The 25,910-nt window shown below is 54.0% G+C and overlaps 6 protein-coding genes and 1 non-coding gene across 7 annotated transcripts; 4 read left to right on the top strand and 3 right to left on the bottom strand.

Moving 5' to 3' along the window:
- Positions 1-303: 303 nt before the first annotated feature.
- Positions 304-5,223, bottom strand: SKO1 (Transcription factor). The gene is made up of 3 exons (XM_062887019.1): positions 2,912-5,223; positions 1,597-2,833; positions 304-1,535 (listed from the first exon to the last, which is right to left on the bottom strand). The coding sequence occupies exons 1-3, from the start codon at positions 2,994-2,996 to the stop codon at positions 1,193-1,195; spliced, it is 1,665 nt and encodes a 554-aa protein (XP_062746797.1). The 5' UTR covers positions 2,997-5,223; the 3' UTR covers positions 304-1,192.
- A 2,241-nt stretch (positions 5,224-7,464) lies between these two features.
- QC762_201290 (uncharacterized protein) lies at positions 7,465-9,054 on the bottom strand. The gene is made up of 2 exons (XM_062887020.1): positions 8,759-9,054; positions 7,465-8,694 (listed from the first exon to the last, which is right to left on the bottom strand). The coding sequence occupies exons 1-2, from the start codon at positions 8,858-8,860 to the stop codon at positions 7,792-7,794; spliced, it is 1,005 nt and encodes a 334-aa protein (XP_062746798.1). The 5' UTR covers positions 8,861-9,054; the 3' UTR covers positions 7,465-7,791.
- A 503-nt stretch (positions 9,055-9,557) lies between these two features.
- On the bottom strand, positions 9,558-12,050 carry QC762_201300 (uncharacterized protein; the record flags this gene model as incomplete). Its single annotated transcript, XM_062887021.1, has 1 exon — positions 9,558-12,050. One exon carries the CDS (start codon positions 12,048-12,050, stop codon positions 9,558-9,560), a length of 2,493 nt encoding a protein of 830 aa, XP_062746799.1.
- A 1,232-nt stretch (positions 12,051-13,282) lies between these two features.
- QC762_201320 (uncharacterized protein) lies at positions 13,283-18,634 on the top strand (the record flags this gene model as incomplete). The annotated part of the gene is made up of 1 exon (XM_062887022.1): positions 13,283-18,634. One exon carries the CDS (start codon positions 13,283-13,285, stop codon positions 18,632-18,634), a length of 5,352 nt encoding a protein of 1,783 aa, XP_062746800.1.
- Positions 18,635-19,097: 463 nt separating this feature from the next.
- Positions 19,098-20,423, top strand: QC762_201323 (uncharacterized protein; the record flags this gene model as incomplete). Its single annotated transcript, XM_062887023.1, has 2 exons — positions 19,098-19,407; positions 19,656-20,423. The coding sequence occupies exons 1-2, from the start codon at positions 19,222-19,224 to the stop codon at positions 20,421-20,423; spliced, it is 954 nt and encodes a 317-aa protein (XP_062746801.1). The 5' UTR covers positions 19,098-19,221.
- Positions 20,424-20,993: 570 nt separating this feature from the next.
- On the top strand, positions 20,994-21,111 carry QC762_0032050. The gene has a single exon. It is a non-coding gene; the product is annotated as a tRNA-Pro (tRNA).
- A 3,097-nt stretch (positions 21,112-24,208) lies between these two features.
- On the top strand, positions 24,209-25,357 carry QC762_201330 (uncharacterized protein; the record flags this gene model as incomplete). The annotated part of the gene is made up of 1 exon (XM_062887024.1): positions 24,209-25,357. The coding sequence occupies one exon, from the start codon at positions 24,209-24,211 to the stop codon at positions 25,355-25,357; it is 1,149 nt and encodes a 382-aa protein (XP_062746802.1).
- Positions 25,358-25,910: the final 553 nt, after the last annotated feature.

Raw genomic sequence — 25,910 nt, forward strand, 5'->3', positions numbered from 1 at the left:
GTTTACCCGCAGTCCACACTCAGAATTGCGGCTGCCGGAGTGCACGGACCACCCCCTTTGCTACGACGTCAACTCCATGCCCCCACCGCCAGCGAGGCCACAATTTACTGCCGTCAAAACTGATCGTGTGAGCTACATCAGCGGCTGGTAAGTGATGGCATTGTCAAGAATTTACCTTTGGGGTACAAATACGTGTTTTTGGTAGCCCTAAGTGTTTTTTCACCCGCTTCAAAACTTCCACCGGTTTTGTCAAACGCTCTCAGATGGACGATTCGAGTTACAAGATTATCACAATGCATACGGAATAATCCAGAAACCACCTTGGACACACGAATGCCATCATCTTCGAACAGAGTAAGTATAATCTTGAAGGTTTATTGCTCCCTTGGCTATGCTAATCGATGTCCTCATTGCTATCGCATGGCTCATTTGACATCCGTCCCCTGGCATGAGCGATAACTATCTTGATATAAGAAGCTAGATGCAACCAACCTACCACTCCCCCTCTAAAGGACGGAGTAGGCAGCCAGCGAGAGAAAAGATGAACAAAAACAAATACCCCATACATACCAGTACACCAGTTCATCGTCAACCATCCGCCCATCTGCCCAGCTTTAGGCCGAGGCATCCAAAAATTGCCTTGTCCTTGTTCGCAAACTGGCAAAGACCACGAGAAAAGGACAACAGGCCACCGGCATGTCCATGCCGTGGTGCCCATCGCCTTCAACCCACGCCGCGCAGGCCTTTTATCCCGCCAACGCCCTCATAATCCCACCCACCGAGAAAGCGAAGAAACTAAAGTATCGATAAACAGCAAATGACCCCAAAGGAAAAACGCCAAAACGCCCTTTTGATGTATACCCATGTTGTTGCTGATTACATACAGGGCAAAGAACCGAGGTGCCTATCACCTGGTCCCTCACCATACCGGCTGTGCGTGCTGCCCCCATTTCAGGAGACAAGCCCCGCGGCCTATTCACTATACACCCACGTTTGCCTCCAAAATTGACAAGTCCTCGACAAAGTCATCACCGCCGGCCGGGGAAAGATATGCCGTATCAGGCGGGCCATGAGGAGAAAATCCAAGACCATATGTTGCTGTGAACACTTGGACTGGTGACGATGCCGAAGCTGTCGCTATGCCCGGGGCTGGCAACAATGCCGCTTCCGGATTCGCAGCGTTTCGATCGTTCTATGAGAAACGGCGACCACCGGTGTGGGCAGCCATCACCGGTTGGCTGGGCGGCATCCCACCAGCCATTTGGTAAGCGGCCATCTGGGGATTGTATTCCAGTGGTGGTGGTGGGATGTAGCCTGCGTGGATGCCTTGTTGTTGCTGTTGTTGTTGATGTTGCGACTGTGTTACTGGGCAGTCTTTGTGTGCGAGCAACAACGTCTTCAGGTTAACAACTTCTTCGCGAAGGACGCTAATCTGATGGGTGAGGTTCTCGTTTTCTTGACTGAACTCCTCAACCTTGCTTTGAAGATTAGCCAGCCACTGCTTCTTACGCTGACGACACTTGAGTGCAGCAACCCTGTGTTACACTGTTAATGTTACCGTAACAGACAAAACCAAGACAAAAGTCAAGCACATACCTGTTGCGCTCAAGGAAATTCTTCCTCTTCTCCTCGTCTGTCATCTTGGTCTTGGTGCCGTCTTTGTTGATATGATGATCCTCATCATCAGAGTGATCGTCATAGTCTGGCTGCTGCGAGGGTGGAGGACCACCGTTTGTCTTGGCTTTTTTATTGGCCGGCCCTTTGGCAGCAGGGCCATCATCGGCCTTTCTGCGAGTGCCAGCAGCACTGGTCGACCCTCTCTTCCCCTTGGCACGGGTCACGGGACGCGCCTGTTCGCTCTCATCAGACATGGCGCTGCCAGTCTCACTAACACCACGCGCTGAGCTTCCTCCAATCGACGAGTTGCCATTCATCTGGGGAGAAGTGTTGATGGGTTGGACAGCGGGAGCAGGTTGATGATTGGAATGCACATGAACCTGGGCAGGCGGAACTGCCGTGTACTGAGACGGGGGTGGAGGCTGTGTCCCGTTACGTGCCTGGGCCAACATGTACAACCCGTTCGCCGCGTCGTTGTCGTGTGTATCATAGGAATTTGTGGGAGGCTTCGCTTCAGCCTTCAAGCTCGACCCATTGCTCATTTCTTGGGGCGCAGAGGTGACGGCAGGAGGAGGTGGTTGCTGGACCTGGATGGGCTCGCGCTTGGCCTGAACACTCAGAGCAGTGCGGTGGAAGTCAAGCGTACTAGGGGTTTGCACGCCGGCAGTAAGGCCAGCAAAGAGAGCCGTGTTGGGACTTGGGGCCGGGAACATAGACCCGCTGCCCCCGGGAGTGAGACCAGTCCTCAGAGAAGACTCGTTGGGGGTTGGGAAGCCGCCTCGGATGTGATGAGTATCACTGAAATAATCATTTGTCGGCCCCGACAACATGGCCGGACTGAGAGGGCCCGTCCTGAGGGAACCTGGCCAGCCGAAGGGAGTAGCACCCGTGCCGGGAAGGAGTGACGACGGCGAGGTGAGAGCCGCGACAGATGGAAGCTTAGTCCCCCCGGGGGTCTCGGGGGCGCCGCCGCCAAAGGACTGCTCAAAGGGGTTCGGCTCGAGGCTCAACAAAGCCGCGCCGACGCCGGGGGGGTTCGAAAAGTAGTCGGGCGAGTTATTGCCGGCTTGCTGTTGATTGTTCTGCTGCTGATTGGGACGGGGTGGAGGCGCGAGCGGCTTGGTGGCTTCCGCATTGGATGATGACGATGGTTCGGTGGTGGTGGTGGCGGTGGCAGACTTCAAGGGGCCGTCATTTTTGGCGTCGGATTGCGTGTCTGTTTTTTTCAAAAAAAAAAAAGTGTCGGCAACGACATTCGTTCATCAAGACAACGCAGCAGAAAGATGCCACTTACCTTGTCGCGGTGGGGATGCTTTCTTGCTGGACTGTTTGGGCGACTTGGACTCACCTCGGCCAGCGGCTCCAGTGGACAACCCCATGATGTCAATCAAAATCTTGCGGCGCCTTGCTGCTGCAGCTGTGCTTGCCTTCGCGGAAAAAGACTGAGCAAAGGGGAAAAGCGACGACTATGAGGTCACTTGGTCTTCAAACCCATAAAAAAGGGCTGCGACGCTACTCTGCAGCGCTCCAGGACACTGTCGGCTTCGAGAATAGTTACGTAGTGTGTCGCGACGTGGTGCTTTGCGTGCGGGTGTGGGTGTGTGTGCGGAAAGAGAAATGGGACAAGACCGGGAATGGGGAGCGACGTCAGGTATGACGTTGGGGGAGGAAGATGGCGCAAGGTGAAATAAAAAATAATGGGGTCGCTAATGTGTGGTCCGGGGGCAGCACCCACTGGGTCCGTGTCCATGAAAGGAAGAAACTCTGTCCGGGCGGGACCGCTCTCTTGTCAGTTCAGCCACCAACTGCCTTTCGACACTGCAACTGTCTTGCTTCTCCAGGTCAGATATATTCGAGGTGACAGGTTGCTTCGCTTTCTTTTTGCTTTTGAAAATACCAAGGCAGTGAGATAATCGATAATAGAATAGACTGACCAAAGAGACGAGACTGGGCAGTCCTCGGAATCCATTACAAAGCAGGTTCTCGCACGTCAACTTCCAGACTGCCCCCTTTTTCTGCCCCCCACACACACCTTGCGTGCTTTGCATGCCCTTCAAAAAAATATACCGAACCGCACTTTGAGGGAAAGCTAGCTACCGTGCTACCTACTTTTGCCTCTCCCGGTCTTTGGAGCGACTCGCTGACCGTACCGAGGCGAGGAACATTAGCCATCGTCCCCACGACCCGCATGTCTTGCAGTTATGATCCAGCCATGCGTGAATATCAGCGGTGAGGTGCCCGGTACCTTTTTGATTTTTTTTTTCATCACGAATTACTCTTGATACCACTAACACTCGATACCAGGTAACAAAAAACCGAGCAACACCTCGTGCTGATAACCATCATACGGCTTGGAGCTGGTCTTGCATAAGTCCTGGCCACAGAAAAGGACGTGGTGGAGCGGTGGGGCTTCTGTTTCACTGTGCTCGCACGGCTCGACCGTGTCTTTGACTTCGCGTGAGGATTTCCACCCTTGGCACTGCACCTCCGGCGGAAGAGGAAAGGAAAGCACGCAACGGGTGCCCGTTCCAGCGAGCAGTCTTCAAATTGCCATTCTGCTCAGACCTTTGTTTTGACAATGTCCGTTTTTGCCATGTTTCCCATATCTCCGGGATGGATATATCTCTTTTCGATGATCCTGTCAAACCTCGGATTCTTTTACGCCTACTCATTCTTGTCAGTCGGTCTTGTCGTGTCAAACACAGCAGAACTCGACAGGCCCGAGATGCTGGTCCAATGAACTGGTCTCTTCGATCGATCCTTCTCCTTCAGGCCTTGCAGTGTCGATCAAAGGTCTAGATGCTTTGGCCGGCAGCCGGGGAAGATGCCCGGCACGACCAGCTTTCACTAGATATCCAATATCCGGCCATGTCTGCCGAGCGCTTCCAGCGTTCGAGACCCGGCTGTGCGGGCATAACCATGTCATTTCTGACCGAAAAGACGGCCGGAGATGGTGTGTGGTTAACAGAACGGAAGCAACAGCAACCAGCAACCAGCAAATCAATACAATCCTTCGCCAACGGTGAGGTGACAGAGAATCCAAAGAATGGCATGGACGGAACCATCTCAAGAGGTCGGAAACAAATTGAGGGAGGTGGGGCATTTGTGGCGAATTGGTTGTTTCTGTCGAATCACCTGCCAGCGTTTGCTTTCTCCCCTCATCAGGCAAGGTCCCCGCCCTTTGGTTGGTGCCGGGCTGCAAATGGAGGAACATTGCGTCAGGCGCTATGGACCGGTGCAATCTGGTGGGATTGAAGATTCCCCCAGTGTTCTTTTTCCCCACTGCTCAACCAGCATGCTGCCAGCATTCCCTGGCCGCCGAGTTTTTGCATTTCTCTCTCGCTTTTCTGAATCTCTTCTTCCTCGAGAAGAAGCTGCAGGAGAGAGTTCATCGAGATCTCGGAAGACGATCGACATCCCCTCCAGGTGCCAGACGGGATCGGTTGGCTGACGCTCTTTTGCGTTGTCGGACCACAAAGGAAACGGACAGGGATGCCAGTGGGTGTCCGACCGTTTCTCCCAGCGATGACGTAACTTTGAGGTTGAAATGTTGTCTCAAGCCATGTTACTCGGCCATTGCCCGCACTGTGGGATCAAGTCTCTCCGTCTCCCACCATTTTGCCGTTTCCATCTGCTCTTTCGAGTCGTGTGCTCACACTTGAATTCCTTCCGTCTCCCTCAGCGACTGCCGCACCCGAACTCTTTCCATTGTTCTTCACCCAGTGATGGCTTTTTTCGTGCTGGAATGTGTAGGAAAAGAGTCGCGTGCTGACATCACCATGCCACGGCAAAGCGCTGACCCCTATGACGCACTTGACAGCCGGCTGCACAATGGAAAACACAAGGCGCCACCTGGCTCGCGCAGTCAAGAGGCACAGGCGGGATCCACTGGTCAACCACACAACCAGGTTTGTAGAAGACGCGCCCAATGGCTGAAGAGAACATTTCAGCGAAAATTCGAGAACGGGGCCTTGCACTTGCAGCCAGAAGCAAGCACCATTACACAGCAGGACCAAGCTCTGCAACCATCCTCTTTTCGCTTAACCACCTTCCGAACAACCTTTCGAACAACCTTTCCCACGCTCAACACGTTCCAGGAAGATTCCCACCAGAGAGGAGGGCCACAGGGCCCTGAAAAAGCTGTGGACAGCCCTGGGATTCCCCCGGATGGCTAATGACATCGCTAACCTTTTTCAGGTCATCACGGCAACAAACCATTGGCGGTTGACATAGCGCCTGTGGGGGCAGGCAGCATTGGAGACAACGGCCGGCTCCCCGAGGTGCAGTAGCGCACGCACTGTGCGCGTCCCTTGGTCCTTATTTTCCGCTGCCAATGACCTTTTTGATATTGGCGTGGGGAGAGGACAGTGTGTTTTCACCTTTAATTGACCAGATCTTGAATTTGCTGGTGAGGCTGGCGGACTTGTGGCGGCGCCAACACTCGTCATACAAGAGCCTGATAAGGACTGGTAAGCGTATCTACACGTTGTACAGTACTTCAGTAAACTTTATGGCGAGCCGATCACAGGCATATTCTCGGAATGGCGTTAAAATCTTCCGTCAGGTACCATCGATGGGCGTGGGGGACCGACAAAACGAGGTGAGACAAGCTTGTTTGCTTGACATGATCGATCCATGTCACCCTGTCAAGATCCGGGGTACAAAGAGCCGCCTACGTAAGATCTGATATCTTTGAATATCAATATCAACTTCACTCCATGGTATTGTACATTACTCTTACATTTACAGGTTGTCGTCGTCGTCGTAGTAAGTACAACGCAGGCATAAGCAACGAGCGAGCTACTTCGTAGTAACTGCTAGCGCCGTCCACAAACTAGTAGAGGTGAGGCACTGTGGCTGCCCAACATTGCCAGCACATGCAGTCCATGAGACGCCCAACACGCTAGGTGGTCCTGAAGTCGAAGTCTATGGAGCCACGAGTATGTATCTGTCTAGTCCCAGCATTCTTATTTCACAACCTTAGCTTTCACTATTTAGAATCCCAGCTTTAATTGTCCAATATCCCAGCTCTTCACTGTCCCAAATCCCAGCTCTTCACTGTCCCAAATCCCAGCTTTTTACTGTCCAAAATCTGAGCTTTTAACTGTCCAAAATCCCAGCTTCTTATGCGACATCCTCTATGGGCACCCTTATATATAGGCACTTCCTCCGTGTGCATTACTAACTTTCATTTATGCACCTCTCTCTCCCATTATCTCATGTGCATCCCCCATATTATAGCCCTGATCCATAGAGAGGGTTATCCGTCCAAACTGTCCACCACGGTACTCTTGATAGCTCTAGAAGCAACCTTTTGCAGTGATGCTTTGAGCGTACCCGTGGAGCAAGTCCCTATGCTATATGTTGTGTGCCATGTGCGCCATGTGTGCCATGCTCTCCATGCTAGAAGTTTCTCGGTCCGGGCTCTTCCTACGCTACCACAACACCACTCACCATGGCAACAACGGCAACAACTGGATGACAGCTACCACAGCCACATTACTACTTATCCAAGCCTGCATGCTTGCTCTTCCTCTTCCCTCTGCAACTTACTTCTGTCTAGGCACACATCCTGCGTCGGAGATAGGATCATTACAACACGGCTTATTAGAATTAACACAATGACAATGACAAGATACCTAGGTATTACGACGGCATTGGTTATTTACTATTTTACACAAAATCACTCACAAAGCATGAAGATACTTAGTCTAAGCTTTATACAGATTTGATCTTAGCAACCGTTTCTTATGATCCTGGCTCTTACTGTCGAAGATCCCATCTTGCACAATCTAAAATCCCAGCTTTGACAATATGCGTTCTCAGCTTCTTGTTAAAACGAGGCTCTATAAAGTTATAATGGATGAAAATGGATAGAGAATATATTGGAGGATATTCAATCTAAGCTTATATTTATCTCATCTCAGTATTTGTCTCTTACATTCTTGGCTTTTACTATCTAAGCTGCTGGCTTTTGATGTCTAAACCCCAGCTTTTGTTATTCAAAATCTGAGGTTGCTCCAAACGTGGCATTCTCAACAACAGAACTGTACATCAAGCTCGCCCACTTTGATCGAAAGAAAGCCCATATCACGGATTCATCCTATCACAAAGCACCGACTTGAAACATCAAACACAACGCTCTAAAAAGCAGTCATCGCCCCCCTTTTCCCTCTACAAGCTCGGCCGTCCCTTCACCCCCAAAACCCTAAACCCCAACCTCGGCGCATGCACCCTAACCCCCTTCTCATTCTCCCACACCACCTCCCTCTCGTCCACCCCCACCAACCTCCCCCTATCCTTGAACGCGCTCCCCGTATCAGTAGGAAAAACCTCCACCACATCCCCCTTCTTCAGTCCCTGAACCTTGACCACCGGATCAGTCTCATCCACTCCGATATCCCCCCCCCTCTTCCCCTTCAAAATCAGCTCAGCCGCTTCCCCACCCTTGATGACCCTCCCTTCCTTCCCACTCAGCGCATTGATAAACTGGTCAAACCTATTCACCCACGCCATCGTCTTCGGGTAGCGCGTCTTGTTTATGACAGCAGGGTCAAGAGCATTGTCGTTGTGAGGAGGGGGAAGGGTCAAAAGCCAGTGGATGACCCACACCCCTTCCACATCTGCGCGTGTGGGCTCCTTCCCGCCGAGGACCCAGTTCCTGCCATCACTGAGGATGGTCTCTTCTAGTAAACGGACTGAGGATTGGATTTCGAGGAGGGCTTCCGCCCGGGAAAGGGCGCGGTCTTCTTTCGTGCGGGGAGCGGCGAAGATTGCGGGAGAGAAGGTGGCGCGGTCTCTCAGGAATTTGGGGTCTTTCATCACGGGGAGGGAGGAGGGGAGGAGCTCGGCGGCTTTGAAGAAGAGGGTTGTGGCGGTTGTGAGGGTGGAGAGGAGGTGGGTGATGGTTTTTTGGTCTGCTGTGAGGGGGGGAGGGGGAAAGAGGGTGTCGAGGAGATTGAGGATGAGGCGGGTGTCGAGGTAGAGGTCGCCGCCGTGGGCGAGGAGCGGGATGCGGCGGTAGTTGAGGGAGAGGTGGGTTGATAGGTCGGGGCGGGGGAGGATGGGGGGTTGGAGCTTTTGCGAAAATGTTAGCGTTTGGATGGTGAGAATGTGATGGAATAAGGCCGACTCGACTCACGCATTGACAGTATGGAATTCCCCTGATCTTGAGATACCAAATCAGTCTTCTCGCATAAGGCGAGAAGGGGTAATGATACAGAATGAGAGGTTGGTCTGCCATTGTGAGAAAGTTATGAGAGCAACACTTGCACAAACAACAGGAAGGATGCAGAGAAGCAGACGCTGAACAGGTGACTGAGGCTCAATTCATATATTCATACATTCCCTATATCGATTACAAACCTCGGTTCATCCGGATGTCGTTTGGTTCACGGAGCCCTGCGATGGTGGTTCGGCCTCGGCCCGGGGTAAGGTGCGCGTTGACATGCGGGGTTACGGGGTAGCTCCCGCCGTTGGGGCAAAAAGTCTAGGCCTACGGCACCAGAGGAGCACGGGCCTTGTCTTGCTCAGTTGGCTCCCTTGTGATTCTACCTCTTACATGGATAGTACACTTGATGGACAGTGCAAGCTAACTAGATAGCATCTGCTGAAAGGCACGGATGCACAGTGACTCGTATCTGCACACGTAGACTAAACTCAAGGCAAATACAGATGAAAATAACGTGACAAGAGATAAAAACTATTATTCCCTCCATGCTGGCCGGCTATCCATCTAATAACGTATCCTAACAACACACTATAATAAAAATATCCTTTCCAGAAAATAGACTGGTATATCCCTCTCTTTTTGTTTTGATGACGATAATGACAATGACAAATCCCAGATGTAGATGCAAACACCAAACCCCCAAACGCCATTTTCCCTGTATCTCATAACCCCCCTATTCACCATCTTACACTTCACCCCCATCACTCACTCAAACCACACTCCCAACAGCAATACTCCTCTTCCCCCTCCACCCCCTAAACCGTCCCATCAACCCCCCCTTCCTCCTCCTGTTCCCCTTCTTTTTACTTCCCCTTTCCTTCTCCTGCTTATCATACCCCCCTTGCCCACCCCCACCCTCCTGCCTGACCCTCTGCACCAACCAAACATTATAAACCCCAAACAACAATCCCCCAACCACCATCTCCACCGCCTCCAAAATCCCAGCAATGATCGCCTGCGTCGACCACTCCCCATTCTGCACAGCATAAACCCCCACCACCGTCCCAACCAGCCCAACCATGCTGTACATCACAAGCGGCAAGTACAACTTGTTCAGCAACCAAACATAATTCCTCCTCCACTTCAACCCCAGCCACGCCGTCCCAAAAGTTCCGATGATGATAAACACAAAGCCTACCACCATCGTTGCCGTGTTCGCCCTGGTGAGAAGAAGTTTCTTGTCCGGGGTGGTGTTTGCGCCTAGGTTGATGGGTATAGCGCTTTCAGGGTCCAACGGGGGGCGGGAGAGGGCCGTGAACGACCCCGGGATGATCACGTAGCCGGCTAGAAGAAGAAAAAGAAAAAGGGTGGAGAGGATGTTGTGCAGGCGAGGGATTTTGTCCAGAGACAGCAGGATGGACATGTAAGGTGTTTGCGGGGCCTGGGTGTTGTACAGTGGTTTGGAGTAGGACAGGTCCGTGTTTTTTCTTGTTGGCGGGGAGAAGGAAGAGGATGGTTGGACGGTTGGGTTTAACGGGCGGGTGGATGTTGCCGTTGCGGAGGAGGCGACTGAGTCGAAGGAGCTGGAGTGCGAGTGTTGGTTGTAGGCTGGCTTGGAGGGAGTGCCTCCGACGGCGCGGGGCTGATAGGGGGGGGAGACGACGGCCCGAGGCATGGTGGGATAGCGGCCGCCGTCTTGGTTTGACGAAGGGGAGGTGATGTTGCGGGAGAGGTAACCGCCCTGGGGCGGGGAAGTTACTCTTGGTGGGCTGACGATGCCGGAGCGGGAGGGGCCAGCAGGATAGGTGTTGTTGATGTTTCGGGAAGAGCTGGTGATGTTGAGAGGGGCGATTTCCTTTCGTTGAGGAGGAGCGGCGAGGGCTGGTCTTTGGGGAGGGGCTGATGGGTTTTGAGAGAAAAGACCAACGGGTATGCCGTCTTCTGCTACTTGAGGGTTGGGTGGCGATTGCCTCAAGGGGTTAATGGTTTGTTGAGAAAGGTTGGAAGACATGACTGGCTTCTGGGGTGGGTTAGGAGGCGACTGCCTCAAGGGGTTCATGTCAATGTTGCGAGAGAAGCCGGCCGGCAAGCTTGAGTCGGCAGGAGGGGGCGGGGGGTTTGGTGGTGATGACCGAAGAGGGTTCATCAACATTTGGTGTGGCGGTGAATTGACCGGCTTTCGAGAGAACGAGCCAGTGGAAGGGGGTAGAGGTTTTGAGGGAGAAACAACATTGCGGGAGCGACTAGTCTCTGCCGAGACGTGGGGATTGTACGTGGCCTGAGGTAAGGCGCTCTGCGGTGAAACCAAACGGTCAGAGGTTTGCGAAAATCCTCCGGCGGACACGGAGGTTTGCCGTGGAGGAGGATCGGGCATGAGGTTTGCGGTGCGGAGCGGCGGGGGGTAGGCTGGGTTTCTTTCCTGTGGCATATTGCGCCTTGCCTGTGCCTGCTCAAACGATTGCACCGGGGCCATTGCTTGTTGACGAGTCGGTCGTAGAACCACCGGCACAGCTTGTTCAACTCGAGAAGATTGAACTTGTCCGGACCGCGATGAAGTTGGGACCGGGGGCACCGGTCCTCGCGGGATAGGAAGGGCTTCTGCCAGGATCGGCGGCCCCTGACGAGACGGGCCTTGCACCGCGGCCACGGGGGCAGACGGTAATGGGCCTCGAGGCGGTCCTCGACGACTAGCTGTTTGATTTGCTTGGATCTCTGCTTGAGGAGGTTCTTCTTTCACCGCTGGTTTCGGGAAAGAGAAGTTGGGTGCACCTTGATCTGGACTGACTTGGTTTCTGGCGGAAGCTGGAGGCCCTTGATTGAGTTTGCGTTGTTGGGTACTTAAAGCTGCTGGACGTTCTGGTGCACTTTCGGTAGGCTCTCTGCGTGAAGAAAAGCTTGCCTCTGTCACATTCTCAGCAGTACGCCCTGGAGCTGGTTGACGACTGCTCCCCTGCGTCGAAGGTTGGCGAGGCATCCCTCTCTTGGGACCGGCCGACCGCTTTCTTCCTCTGACAGCCGTACTTTCTTGCCCCCTCGCCGTCCTGGGAAGCCGGCCATCTTCTTCGGTGGATGCTGGCACCATAGATTGCTGTTGCTGTTGTTGAGGTCTCTGTTGCCGTGAAGGTGCTCTCCGTGGGCCTCCTTGAGCTGTTGATGATTCTCCTGCTTCGTCACCCCCAGGAACTGGTTTTCGAGATACGCTTCCCTTTGCGACCTGCTGTTGCCCTTGCTTTGGCACACGAGGGGCCCCTGCTGAAGACATGTTGAAGAATCGCAGTGAGTATATCTCTCAAGGGAGGCAGTCGTAATCACGGGCGAGCAAGCAAGATGAGGTGAGGTAAGTCTAGACCTTGATGAAGCAAGGGCGGCCAGGGAAGGGATATACGGCATTATATTGGAACTGGAAATACTACACACAAGTCGTCGAAACACATGATCGGCCTGTGATGGCCCTCCTGAAAGACCGGGTCGGAAACATGTCGTTGGAAGTTGGGAGGCTCCCGGGAACACAGCAGCCAAATGAGATGAGCAAGCCACTGGGCTCTTCCCCCACGGTCCGGGTCAAGGCCGGTGAGCCCCCCATAAAGAAAATTCGAAGGAGCTTGGAATAGAAATCTGAAGTCTGCCGTGCGAGTCTGGTCATTATGGGTGCCGACCGACGGCCGGTGTCCAACCCGGTTGGCCGGGTCCGAAACAGAACAAAAAGAACGCTTGAAGGCGGCGCGGGAGAAGTGATCACTCTGTTTTTGGTGCTGGTCGAGCCGGTCCAGCCGACCACTGAAACTGAGAGGCACAGCTGGGCCAACTGCCGTTTATGCATCGCTAGAAAACATAAAGACGGCCAAGGCACTCTCTTCAATGTCGACTTCGACCTGGCCATCACTGGTCATGAATTCTGCTCAAATGTTATTAGTCACTCCATAAAGAAAACTGGAACCAGGTTGCTTGGCTGCAACAATAACAACAGTTGAGTAGAGCAGGATGCCGAGATACAGATAGTGCAGGTTCATAGAAGATAACAACAATAAGAAGATTTTATTCACTCCTATTTTGAATCAATTGACGGCTCACAAGTGAAAAGAGCAACCTGCGACCTCGACTGAGACTTGCGATAAAAGTGACAAGACTGAGAAATAGATAATCTGATGTTCGCATCGCTCCTCCTCTGGCTCTGGTTGTCGGTTATCGGAGCATCGAGGCCTAAACCAATCAGAGAGCTGGAGACTTCAGGCAGGCAGCCCCACCATGGACACCCAGGATATGCTCCAGCCAATCAGACGGCGAGCGGCAGACGTCCGTCAAAATTTGGCTCCACGATAGCGGTGCCATCGAACTCGATAGGTAGGCGCATTCCTTGTGACCGCTGTGGTTCTCAACTCCCGTCAGGTCAACCCAAAAAAAAAAGTCCCAGCTGTTGCTCGCTGCAGTGGCATCCCGACCACCCTCACTTTGCTCGTATGAAGCCGGCGAAGGAGCTTGTGTCCACAGCAAGCGATGAATTCGTCTGTGATGGACTCCAACCAGCCAGCTCAGCCAAAAGACGCTGCCATGTCGGCCAACGCCCCCCTCGACCTCGACGCGCAGAGCCCACCGCGCCCTCCTTTTTCTCCATTGACCGAAGCCGCAACGGACTCGGGCACCCGCGAACCTTCAGTTAACCCGGGCGCCACGCTCGACCAGGACGGGCAACAAGACCAAAATGCGTCCGCTTCAGCCACCGCCGACGCTAACCCGTCACTATCTTCCGCGCTCGTCAACTCTAACTCCAGCTCCAACTTCAACTCCAACTCTTCCAACTCCAACCTTTCCCATCTCAACGTCTCCCAGATCAACGGCGCTTCAGCAATGGACAATGTCACCATGGATATGGGCTTTGATGCCGGCATGGACATGTACGGGCAGGGCATCACGCCTGCTACCAACATCCTCATGGCCATCGCCCGCAGTTATACACAGACCCAACAGCAGCAGCAGCAGCAGCACCAGCAACAGCACCAGCGGCGACAATCTCAACTGCCCTCTACCATTCACCCCGCCCAGGTCTCACGAACTCACAGTGCGCTTGATGTTCCCGATTCGTTGATGGCGATCCCCGAACCTTCTCGAGCCCCGCCGCCTGTCGAGCCCCGGCTGGAGTCGTTTGCCAGGATTGAGTTTGCCGACAGTGTGTTCCAGATGACCACCTATGCCGTCGTGATCGGCCGTGACGTGCGGGCGCTGGAACTAGCAAGGAAGCAAGAAAAGGAGGATGAGGCCTGGAGGCAGATTGTCGATCAGTATGCGAGACAAGGTCTTCCGCCCCCCCCACGGCCAGAGCTCAATCGTCGAAAGTTTACGAGATCATATGTCAGCGAAGAAGGTGGCATGCTGGGGCCGGAATCCGAGGACGAGGAGTATGTCCGGCCCGCAAAGCGTAGGAGAGTTAGTGTTGCGAATTCGGCATCCGGCGACTCGTCCATGGCGCAACAGGAAGCTGCCATGGCCGCCGAGCAAGCCGCGTTGAACGACAAGAGCCTTGCTGCCAACCGCCAATACGTCTGGCACACCCCCGGTTCGGCATCTGTCAACCTCAATGCTCTAAGACCGTCCCCATATACCGTTCCCTTCATCGGCATTCACTCGCCCGGGCCAGACATCGCCAAGAAGACAAAGGGGATTTCAAGACAGCACTTGAGAATTGAGTACGATCAAAACGAAGGCGTCTTCAAAGCGTACCCATTACATAGAAATGGCATCTTTATTGATGATAAATTTCACAAAGACGAAGGCGTTACGCTGAGGAGCGGCAATCGTATCCAGATTAAAGAGGTCGAGTTTAAATTCATCATCAACGGCGTTGCCGAGGGCAAGACTGGTGCGGAGGAGGAGCCGCAGCAGGAGGCACCCGCAGCAGTCAACCGGCGCTACTCAGAGGGTGGCAAGGAGATGAGTTTTGATTTTGAGAGCTCCCACGACGCAGAAAAGGGGAGCACCAGCCCGGAGGAAGTGCCAGTGGAGGCAGCAAAGGAGAGTAGCGAAAGTGAGCTGTCGGATCTGGATGAAGAAATGCCCGATGCAGGGGAGCCGGAAGACGCTGAGGGCGAGGAGGACCAGGAAGTCATGGAGACCATTGAGCAGGATGCCGAAGAACAACTCAGCCACATCAAGCCTGAAGATATGACGCCCGAGATGCTTGCTGCTTTGCCATTGCTTCCACCCAAGAAGCGTGGACCTGGCAGGCCTCCCAAGAACGGCATTATGTCCAAGAGAGAGGAAAGATTGCGAAAGAAGGCGGCTATGGAGCTTGCAAAGAAAAACATGCCGCCACCAACACCCGGCGAACCACCAGTAAAGCGCAAGGTTGGTCGGCCACGAAAACATCCTCTCCCGGAAAACACGCCAGACCGGCCAGAGAAGCGCAAATACAAGCCACGCAAATCAAAGAACGGCGAGGAAGGCGAGATGTCGGAGACGGAAAAGACGCTCGAGAAGCGAAGGCGCGAAAAGCCCAAGACGCCTCCTCTGGAGCTGAACAGGGCAGATTACACAGAGGAGCAGCTGCAAAAGCCCAACAAGAATTACGGCATTCTCATCGACGAGGTCTTGTCCGCAGCCCCACCCGATGGGCTGACTCTCAAGCAGATCTACAAGCGCATCCAGATGAAGTATCCCTTCTACTATTTCACAGTAGACACCAAGGGCTGGGAGAGCAGTGTTCGGCACAATCTTATTGGCAATGTTGCCTTCAAGAAGAACGAGGAAACCCACTTGTGGGCCCGGGTACCTGGGATTGACATCGATGCTGGCAAGAAGCGGAAAGCCGCGTCTCCGGATCATTCCACGTCGATTCATCCATTTGGCCAGCACTATCAACCAACCGCAGCTCCTCAGGTGCAGCTGTTTCACTCGGAGGCTGGTGCGCAGCAAGGGTACCGGCCTGGTTCTGGGCCTCCTCCACGTCCTGGGTATTCGGCTTCTCAAAGTCAGATGAATCTCGGCCAGCATCCTCATCAGCAGCTCTCGGCGCAGCCCGTCGGCGTTGGTGCTCAACAAGCCCTCCACCAGCCCTATCAGAGCACGGCTCAAGGGAGCGGTATCCCCCAGATGGCCGATCAAGGGGCAGCCCAAGGTTCCCGTCCCATACCCGCCAACCCGCAAGCGACGGCCTATTCGTCACCGTACGCATCAAGGCCCCCTCCATCGGCGTCGCCTCAGGCTGGCAATGTGCCACAGAGTGCTCAAAGGCAACAGCTTCCGCATCAAAACGGAGCAGCTCCGCACAACGGTGTGCCTCAGCCCAGCAATGCGTCTCCGCACCCTGCATCGGCGGTGGGAGTCAAGCCAGGCCAACCTATCAGTACCAGCGGAACCCCAGCCCCGATCAAGCCTTCTATCCACCCAAGGCTCGTCGAGATTATCCGAAACTTCAGGAAAACAGTTACTTCGATCGGTGCAATTCGTTCTAATGTGGGAGATGCAGGAGAAGCTATTGCCATGTCTGTGATCAATCGCGGTCTCGGGTTGGCCAACCAGTCTACTACGCCGACCTACGAGTCTATTGAGAAGATTGTTCTCAACGTGTTTGAATCCCAGACAGCCAAGCAGTTGGTCGGTTATGAGATTGCGCCAAAGCTGATTGAGAGGTTAGTCTCCTTCAAGAGGCAGATGATCAACACTTTGAAGGATAAGATGAAGCCCCTGGAGGCGGAGCAGCTGGTGCTGTCAGCCATCGACCGCGTTCTCGGTTTTGCGGACAAGAGCATCATGCAGGGAACCGATGCACAGAAGACATCCTACGAGCTCGCAGAGGGTGTTTTGATGCCAGCGGTGCAACGCGAGATTGCTGCCCATGGCAAGGAAGCAGCTGCTGCCTCCATGCCGCCTACCCCCACGCCAGCCCCTTCACAGGTGCGGACGCCTGCGCAAATGCCGGCGCCGGGTAAGCATCCCTCGACTCCGCACTCGACTGCAGCACACCAGTCCGCCACTGCTGCGCGCCCCAGCTCCGTTCCGGCGGCCCAAACCCCTGTGCAGATGCAGAATCAACCCCCAAGGCCAGTCTACACTCCGGCACAGCAAGCCCACATGGCACAGCAGCAGCCCCGAGCAACTGTAGGGCAACCTGCGCCTGCTGGAACTTCGAATGGGAACCCGATCAATGCACAATATATGAATCAGAATGCGGTCTCTGGCTCTGGTGCTGGGCCCGCCGGCGCGCGGCCTATTGATCAAGTTGCACCTGCACCTCAGTCCCAAGTTGCTCCGGCACCGGTCGCCCAGGGTGACGTCCCGGCGAGATCTCAGGCTTCAGCGGGCTCTGCTACTAGCTCGAACCAGAACAGACCACAGTCACACGGGATGCCGGTTCAGGCGTATCCCCATCTCCAGGCAGCGCAGGCTCAATATCGGACACAGGCCTCAACTCAATCTCAGCAGCAGAATCCCGCGGCGGCTCAGCAGCAGAACCAACAGCCACGGGTTCAGCCAGGACAGGCACAGCAAGCACCGAGCTACTCAGTACAGAACCAGCAGCCACAGCAACAGGCGCAGAATCAACAGGCAGCTCAACAGATTCAGAACCGTCCACCTCAGAGCCCGGCACCAACCCCAGCCCGGATCCAAGGGCAGAGTCACCCAGTTCACGCTCGGCCAGCGCAGGGTGGGCAATCTCCTCTTCAAGTTCCGAGTCAAATTCAGGGCCAAGTTCAAGGGCAAGTCCAGGGCCAGAGTCAGGGGCAAAAACCGGTTCCAGGACAGGGGCAGGCTCAGAGCCAGGCACCAAATCAGCAGACACCGGTTCAGCAGACCCAGGGACAGTACCAGCCTCGTCCACAGGTTGCGGTTTCGGCTCAGCAGGTTCAGCAACACGCGCAACAGCCCTCACCACAGCAGGCCCAGCAGCAGGCGCTACAGCAGCCTCGTACTCAGCCAACACAGGCCCAACCGGTTCAAGCCTACCAAACCCAGGCGCAGCAAGCCCGTGTTCAGCAACAGCCGATTCCCCAGCAGACAGCTCGACAACAACCAGTCCAGCAGCAGCCTATTCAGCAAGTTGCTCAACCGTCCGTCCAGCCGTCTCACATTCAGCAAGCCCATGTCCAACAGCCACAGGCTCAGCATGCCCAAGCTTCGCCGACACAAGCTCAACAGCCTCCGACGCAGCAGATCCAGGCTCAGCAACCGCTTGTGCAGCAAGCTTATGCTCAGAGCTCCTATGCCAGGCCCACTACTCCGGCTCAGGCTGCTCAAATGTCGCGGGCCCAAGCTCGCCCACAGGTGCAGCCCCAGGGTCCCGTCCAGGCTCCAAGTCAAGCTTCCGGTGCATCGCCGGCCCCTTCTCCAGCACAAAAGCCTGTGCCAAGGCCAGCTCAGGTGTCAGCCCCTCGAGTTCCTTCGCCCACCACCCAAGCTCAGCCAAGTCAGGCTGCGGTCCCTTCCATCCAGTATGCTGCTCCGCTTCAGAACCAAATGCCTGCTCAGACCCAAGCATCTGCCCAGCAGCCATTGTCTACCACTCAACCTCAACCTTCAAAACCTTGGGGTCCAGCGGTCCCTAGCCCACCCGCGGCCCAATCGAACAAGCCATCCCCTCAGCTCTCTTCGCAGGCGGCTCCTTCTGCTGCCTCCAAGGTCTCGATCCCGGCTCCGACAGTCACGGCGCCATCAGCATCACCAAGTCCAATTCAGCGTCTGGCTCCAACGCCCGGCATGATTCCTTTGCCGCCAAAGCCCCCGGCTCCGGTTGCTACACCGCCCCCTCAAGCATCTGCTGCTTCTGCGGATTCTGTTTCTAGTGCTGCTCCAGCTTCCAGCTCGGCAGCAGCATACATCCCTCCGCCACCGACACCAACACCGCCGGCGACGTGATTCTTCTTTCTAGTTTTTGTTTTTGGAGTTTAGGCGTCCAAAGGACGACTGGTTCAGCAAGCGTATGTCCAAACAGGTATGCAAGGCTTACCTTTTATGGGAGAACATGGGGTATACCAAGGTTATGCATAGTTATGGGTGGGATAAAAGGAATGGTTATAATGGCAACTGGCTTTGAAATATCCGGGGGTGCGCAGGACGTGCAGGTTTTTTATTTTACGGTTTTGAAGTTGATATAGTGGTTTTTACGAGGTTGGAGGGGTTTGTAAAAGGAGAGGGCATGAATGCAGCGAGGTGTATATGTGTTATCTACGAGTTGACAGAGAGGAGCTGGTGTAATTCACGTGATGGTTGTTGTATTCTGAGAATAAATGCTGAAAGAATTGCAAATGTGATAACGGACACTGCCCTTGTGAGAATGGTGTATGCCCATCTCCTTCAAGGGGGTTAGGGTTATATGCGGTCCAATTCTGCTGCCCCCACTCTTGTTAGCAGCCTCAATTCATCCATCATTCAGACACCTTGATGGGCCCATCGACTGGCACTCATTCACTCACTTCACCTGCTCCTCACTTTTATTCACAACAATGGCAGCGAAACCGGGGAATTCCCTCCCCAAAAACCTCCTCTCGTCTCCGTTCCTGGGAGAACTTCTCGCCAAGAGGTCGGTGTATGTCAAGGTCCGGCCTGCCCCGCAGAGTTTGACGCAGCGGAGGGCGATTTTGAGGGTGTTGAGGCAGCACGGGAGGATAGAGGTTTTTAAGAGCTTGGGTGTAAGATCCCCTCTGTCCTCCACTCTTTTCACAAACCATCTGTTTTTATATTTCATGCATCAATGACTTTTTATGGGATCAGTTATTGTCTTCTTGGATCCCCTTTTCTTTTATGGGATTAATCTTTTGCATGAATTAGTTATTGTTTATGCATCAGTCCTTTTCTTCTTTTTTTTTTTCTGGCTGGGGGGGGGGGTTGGAATTTCAATGACTTGAGTGATCGGTGATGGATATTAACGCAAAGATAGGAACCACACTCCTTCATCTCTGTAGCCTCGGACTCTGCAACAGCCAGGAACTTGATCCTGAAGGCGCCGCTCGAGGTGGCTTTTGCTTCTGCCCCTTCCCCACCACCATCAGGGACACAAACTGAGGAAGAACAACAAGGGGAAAAGTTCCTGGTTGACATCTTTGAGGCCGGGGGGTACAACCACAAGAGATTTGCCTCCCATCTCTCGCCTCTGGCAGGGCCCTGGAAGAACATCACTGCTTACCCCGGGGATTTGGCGACTACGGTTACGGTGCCTGGGTTGACTGATGGGGATGGGGATAAAAGAGAGGTGCATGAGGATGAGGGGCTGCTGAAGAGTTTTGCGAGGAGGCATTTGGAGGCGGGGTACAAGGGGGATAATGGGTGGAGGGGAATGACGGATTGGGAGGGGGGTGGGCAGGATGGGGGGGAGTATAGGGAGGATGGGGAGACTTTTGAGGGGGGGTGGAGGGGGCGGGTGATGAGGGGGCGGTGGAGGGGGAGGGGGTATGGGGGGTTGGTTAGGGGGGAGGTTAGTGGGGAGGGAGAGGAGGGGGGGAGGAAAGAGGAGGGGGAGAGGAAAGAAAAGGGGAAAGAGATTGAGAAAGTAAAAATTAGGAGGATTGTTAGTGGTGGTGGTGGTGGTGGTGGAGAGGTGTTGCCTCAAAAGGATGAGGTTGCGAGGCAGGAGAAGGTGGAGGAGGGGAGGAGGTGGACGGTGAAGGAGAGGAGTGGGCTTGTGGGAGGGGTGAAGCGGTGGGTGTGATGTTTGGAGGTTGGATAGGGGCTGTGGGATGTGTGTGATATCTGGGAGTTGGGTGTTTATTGTTTGTGGTAATGTTTGTATTCGGAAGAGCTGCATGTAGAAAGATGGCATTGGTGGTGATAAATGGTAATCAACAGAAGGGTATCTGATTTCTGGACATCCCTCAGCAACTAGATATTTGAGCTTGGATGATGTGGTGCGAATCTTGCCAACCGAAAATACTTTTACATCTGGTCCAAACTGTCTAGGTACATCACCCATCTAAAGCTTTCGGCATCTTTTGTCTGAACTTTGAGTACAAGCAAACCCCTGAGCTTCTGTTGTCTGTTCTCTAAGCATTTACTATCATCCATCGAAGCTCAGATGGCTGTCAAAATAACGCCCCCAGTGGACAACCGAGTTCTTTCCTTTTTTTTTTTTTTTTTTTTTTTTACCTGTCTCTTTTATGATGATCTCTTTCTCTTATGTATCATTGATGTCCCATACTCAGAACCTCTGTTGTGTTGTGCACGGGGTGGTGGTCCTCTCTTATGCCCCATATTGGCGTGGTGGTATCACAGCACAGAAAAAGGGCCGCTGGTCTAGTGGTATGATTCTCGCTTAGGGTTCACCCTGATGTTTACAAAGTCAATCTTCCTTTCAGAAGAAAGCTTGCGAGAGGTCCCGGGTTCAATCCCCGGGTGGCCCCAGTTTCTTTTCTCTTTTGCCATTTTTTTGGTATCAATGTGACTCCACAGGTTGCAGCGGGGCCGGGGGTTTATGACGGTGGGAAGGATTGGGCTGCATGTCAAGATGGGAGAAATGTTGCCTTGTTGGGGGGCACGATGGGAAGGGGAATTGGTAGGTGACATTGGAGAAATTTGGATAGGGTTTCCAACGGGAGGGGGACTTGGGGTGAGTCTTGGTGATGAGTCTGGGTGACGGTGGGCCTCAAGGATTGGATTTCTTAGGCCCTTGACTGTAGATACTCTTCTAAGCTGGAGGTGTGATCATTCTCTTTTTCTTCATCTCCAAGTCCTAGCTCAACAGTCGAGCCAGTTGGCGTGGACCTTCCATCAAAGACAAAACCCCCCTCGTCCAATCCAAAACAAAAACATGACGGTACCTGGAAAGACATGATATCCCAGCCGTGCCGCCTCCCTATGGACCTACACCCCCCCCCCTGACCTACAACAACAAAAACGAGACAAGAAAAAAAACACAAAGGATTGACAATTTTTCAATTGTAGCCGAAAAGAATGGAGTGTGTCGAGGGGGGAAAAAGACAAAGGGAACTATAGGTTTCTTTGTTTGTTTTGGAGAATAGGTGCCTCATCGGGCATACACGCACATAATAATACATACGAGATGGCTTCTTGGTCGGGAGGCCGGCACAGAAGAGGGGGGAACTTTCCCTATGGCTACCTATGGACTGCATGTGAGTGGGTTGGGCGAGGAGAAGTTGAGTTGAAGCAAAGTTGCAAACTTGCACTGATGATCAGAATGCTACTAGAGACACAACTGACGACGACCAAACGCGAGGCTGCATAGCAACTCACCGAACCAATTGAACCCGATGGTGTGGTAAGTCCGAGTCGGCCGCCTTACGAGGGCGGCCATGACTGAGGCCCAAGAGGCCCAAAGAGCATCTCATCTGCAGATGGTGTCATTAAGCGCGGGGCCTCCCTCTTGTCTCCCAACGAACGGCAGATGGACGCAGATCGTCATCACGATTCGCAGAGAGGCAACTGCTTTGCTTTGACAGCTCTGACAACGCAGCGGTGTGGGGTTAAAACGTTTGGACCCCAACATCTGGAGCCGAGGGAGGTGTGCTCCAGCTCTCCAGACGGACACGATGCTTCGCCGCAGTGGTAGTGTACACTATATGATAGGTCCTGCCAAAAAAAAAAAATAGAAAATAGATTGAGACATGGCTGGGCTGGACGTGCAGATCGTTGAGGAGAGTCAGAGATATCCGTAGGGCTGTGTGTGGTCGGCAGTGTGGTAGGTAGTGGTGTATTGTCATCGGTCGATTCCCGCGTCGCGGCATGCAGATGGGATGCATGAAGAACGTGTCCAGAGGGCCGCACTGTGACGGTACACGACACCAGTGCCTGGCGATCGGCTGGACAGGAGGAGCTTGACTGAAGCTTGGCTACCTCGTCTGACGGTTTTGACACATGCAGTCTGATCTGGCTGTCACGGGCAATATCGCCAAAGCAGTGCCGAAAGTGAGAAGAGCTTGGAAGAGCTTGGACCGGCTGGCCAAACCGCGGGGATCTCTCTTAAGGTCCATTTCCCAGCGCCGGAAAGCGGCACGCCGTCTCAGCCCGCCGATTGGTGCGGTGGCCGGACCCAGTGCCGAAAGAGTCCCGTGCGGCCCCCACATCATGAGATGAACCTCTCACAGTGTCGGGTGCTGAGGTGGCCCAAGGGTCTGGTTGATATTAAAAACCTTCACCGGTGGGACTTGAAACAATGCCAACGGGGGTGTCGTGCAATGGGCGGTCGGGTGAAATGCAAACATGTTGTGTTGTATCTTCAACAATGTTGCATGAAACGGAGCCCTCTGCCGGCGCGGTTTCCGAAGCAATTTGTCGTTCACAGATGCAACTAACAAAGATAAGGAAACGGGCGCTGACACTTGTCTTACTCATATGAGCTTGACCCTTGTGACCGCCCGCCCCAGGGGCCCGGGGCGCTGGAACGCCACAGTGCACACGCACCGTCTGGGCCTTCTCGATTGGATGCCAGTGCCAGGGATCAGGAGTTGACCTCCCCAACAGCAGTACAACCTTAGCCCGGAGCAAACCCAACGGGCCGGCATCCTGCTTGACTGACGGCTGACATGCTCGAACCGGCAGCTGCTCCAGACCCGGCCCATGGCTCCCAAGAGCCCAATTTCAACACTACCTGGTCTAGTTTCCTACACTAGCAGTTCAAGCCGAACCCGAGGGCATTCGATGGCATCTCAATTCCTTCCGTCGTCGGGCATCTCGGTGAAGCTATCAAGTAAAGCAGGAATCAATCGATTGACCAAGTCAGTCAACAGTCAACAGAGAGAAAGGATCAGGGCGCAGCAATCATTTCATTCAACTTTGTTGAACTCGGTGTGGCGATTCAAAGAGGTTAGCGTGGGTTTGACTGGTCAACGCACGCCGCGCGCTTCCTCTTCAATCACCTCCCAGCTCTCTCCGACGGCTTGGGTCACCCGCACGTCTTCAGTCAGGTCTCCAGACAGTGCGAGCCCACCCAGCGCAAAGGTGGGCCTACAGCAGACAACTCAACCAATCACCAAGCTCGAGGCCGCTAGCGTACCGCGGGCTTGTTTCCTGGGACAACCGCTCGCCACCTGACACCAGCAGCATCCCAAGCCGACACCTTGCTCAACCCGGCCTAGGGCTCTCTTTTTGCGTGTTTGAGCAGCTGATGAGACAGCTCCTTTTTTCTTCCTGTCTTTGTCTTCTTCTCGAGTCCTTCAGCCAGTCAGTCAGTGTATAGTCTGCATGATTGATCGCAGCCGACATCTCCTCCATCCACCGTCTGCTGCCAAGTCCCCGACCACGAGAGCCACGCCGGTTCAGCGTGGCCGCCACGGCGCTCAAGCCCGCGCAGGAATACACTACTCGGTAGCGCAGGAAATAGGGAAAACGCCCAAGCCCTCATAAAACTATCGACCTCCCCTTCCCCTTCCCCTTCCCCTTCCCCTTCCCTTTCCCCCCCGTCAAACCCGTCCCGAACAGCGATTTCCTGTATGCCGTCGCCCGTCCAGCTGGGTCGGCCAACTCGAAAAGCGTCAATCAGCCATGTACGGCCAATCCGTACACTGGCGCTCGACGCTCAACCGCGATGCAGAGGGGGACAAAGACAACCGAGACGAAGGCAGGGCGCCCCGACAAGACAATGGGCACCACCAGGATGAAGACGAGCAGCAGGAGGAAGTCGAATTTACCAGTCGAATTGAAGAGTGGAGGAAACAACGAGCTCAACGCCAGCACCGAGATCATCAGCACAATGGACAGCGTTATCGGAGACATAGGGAGAAATCGCGCCAAGCCTCATCGTCACCACAGCCGGCCGATTCACCATCACCCGAACCGTTACCTGGGAACGCATCACCCCCAGGACGATCAACCGTCGACAGGTTGGCCCGCAAGCTGAGCAAGCAAAACTTGCAACACAGCAACCGTGTAAATGCACAGTCATCACTGCCAATTGGCCCTTCGCCATTTCAATCGATGCCTCCTGTCGTGCCTGAGACGCCATCCATCGCCGCAGAGACGTTTACAACGCCCTTTCCTGCACATGTGGAGGTGGATCAACAATATCAACAACCCACATCGTCTCAGCCACCTACTATTTTACCAGAGACAGCCGCTGAGAAGCCCGAGGATAAACGACTCGACTTTAAGGAGCTCCGTCGACATGCCAGCGCGCGTGCACTGCAGGCTCGCCTACAGGCCATGATTGACAACGAAACGCAGTGCAATGTACGCAGCGAGCCTATGCCACCACCGCCACCGCCGCCGCCGCCTGCAGCGACCATCCCAAGACCGTGGTTGGCACCTCCTGTGGGTGAACCCGTCGTTATCGAAGTTGACCCAGACTGTGCCATGCCAAATTGGGACAACAGCTTGGAGGTGGACGAAAGCGACACCGGTGATGTTGCGCTTGACGGTTTGGTGTCATCTGCACGCCACGCACATGCTCCCAGCGGTGTTAGAAAGCAATCGATTGGAGGTGTCGCTCTCCGGTACCGGTTGTCCGTCGACGCGGCGCTTCGCTGCCAAAACGTGGTCAGAAACCGCCCCAGAATGCGAAAGAGGGACAAGTCGCGCCACGGAAGCACCGTCTCCTCTGCCATGACGTCGGCCATCTCTTCACCTGTTGTTGGGCCCACCATACCCTCATCCTCGTCCATGCCGCCACCACCACCACCCTACACTCAACCCTAGAAGGGTCCGTTCTTGTTGTACATTTTGGTTTTGATATTCAACATATATGGATATATGATACCCCAGCCGATCGATCCCATCTCACCACTTACGAATCGGCGGCCGTCTGCTCATTACAGTGTTTTTATCTTTTCTTTACTTTCTAGGTGTTTCAACAGGAGTTCGAGCGATGATCCAAGGCTTCGGCGTCAGGGGTTCTCAGGAGAGAAGCATGTGTAGCTTGTCTTTGTTGGTTTTTTGTGGTTTTTTTTTGTTGCATATATCGAGGAGTTTGGGCATTCTTTTTTGGCTTATGGGGGCAAAACTTTGGGGAATACCCACACCACCATTTTACAGAGGCGTTGCAAAACATTTTAGACACATGGACGTGCCAAAAGGGCCATTGAGCACCATGATCTTGTTCAGCCGGCGCAGTCTCTACACACAAAGGCCTTTTTTTTTCCTGTGTTTTTTTTTTTCTTTTTTTAGCTGTGCTATGGGAGCACATTCAAGGCTTTTTTGGCATAGTGCGGGAAGAATGGGGAGGGGGTCATGGTTGCAACAATGTACGAGA

The sequence above is a fragment of the Podospora pseudocomata genome, assembly GCF_035222375.1.
Source record: "Podospora pseudocomata strain CBS 415.72m chromosome 2 map unlocalized CBS415.72m_2, whole genome shotgun sequence".
In the NCBI taxonomy this organism is placed as follows: Eukaryota; Fungi; Ascomycota; class Sordariomycetes; order Sordariales; family Podosporaceae; genus Podospora; species Podospora pseudocomata.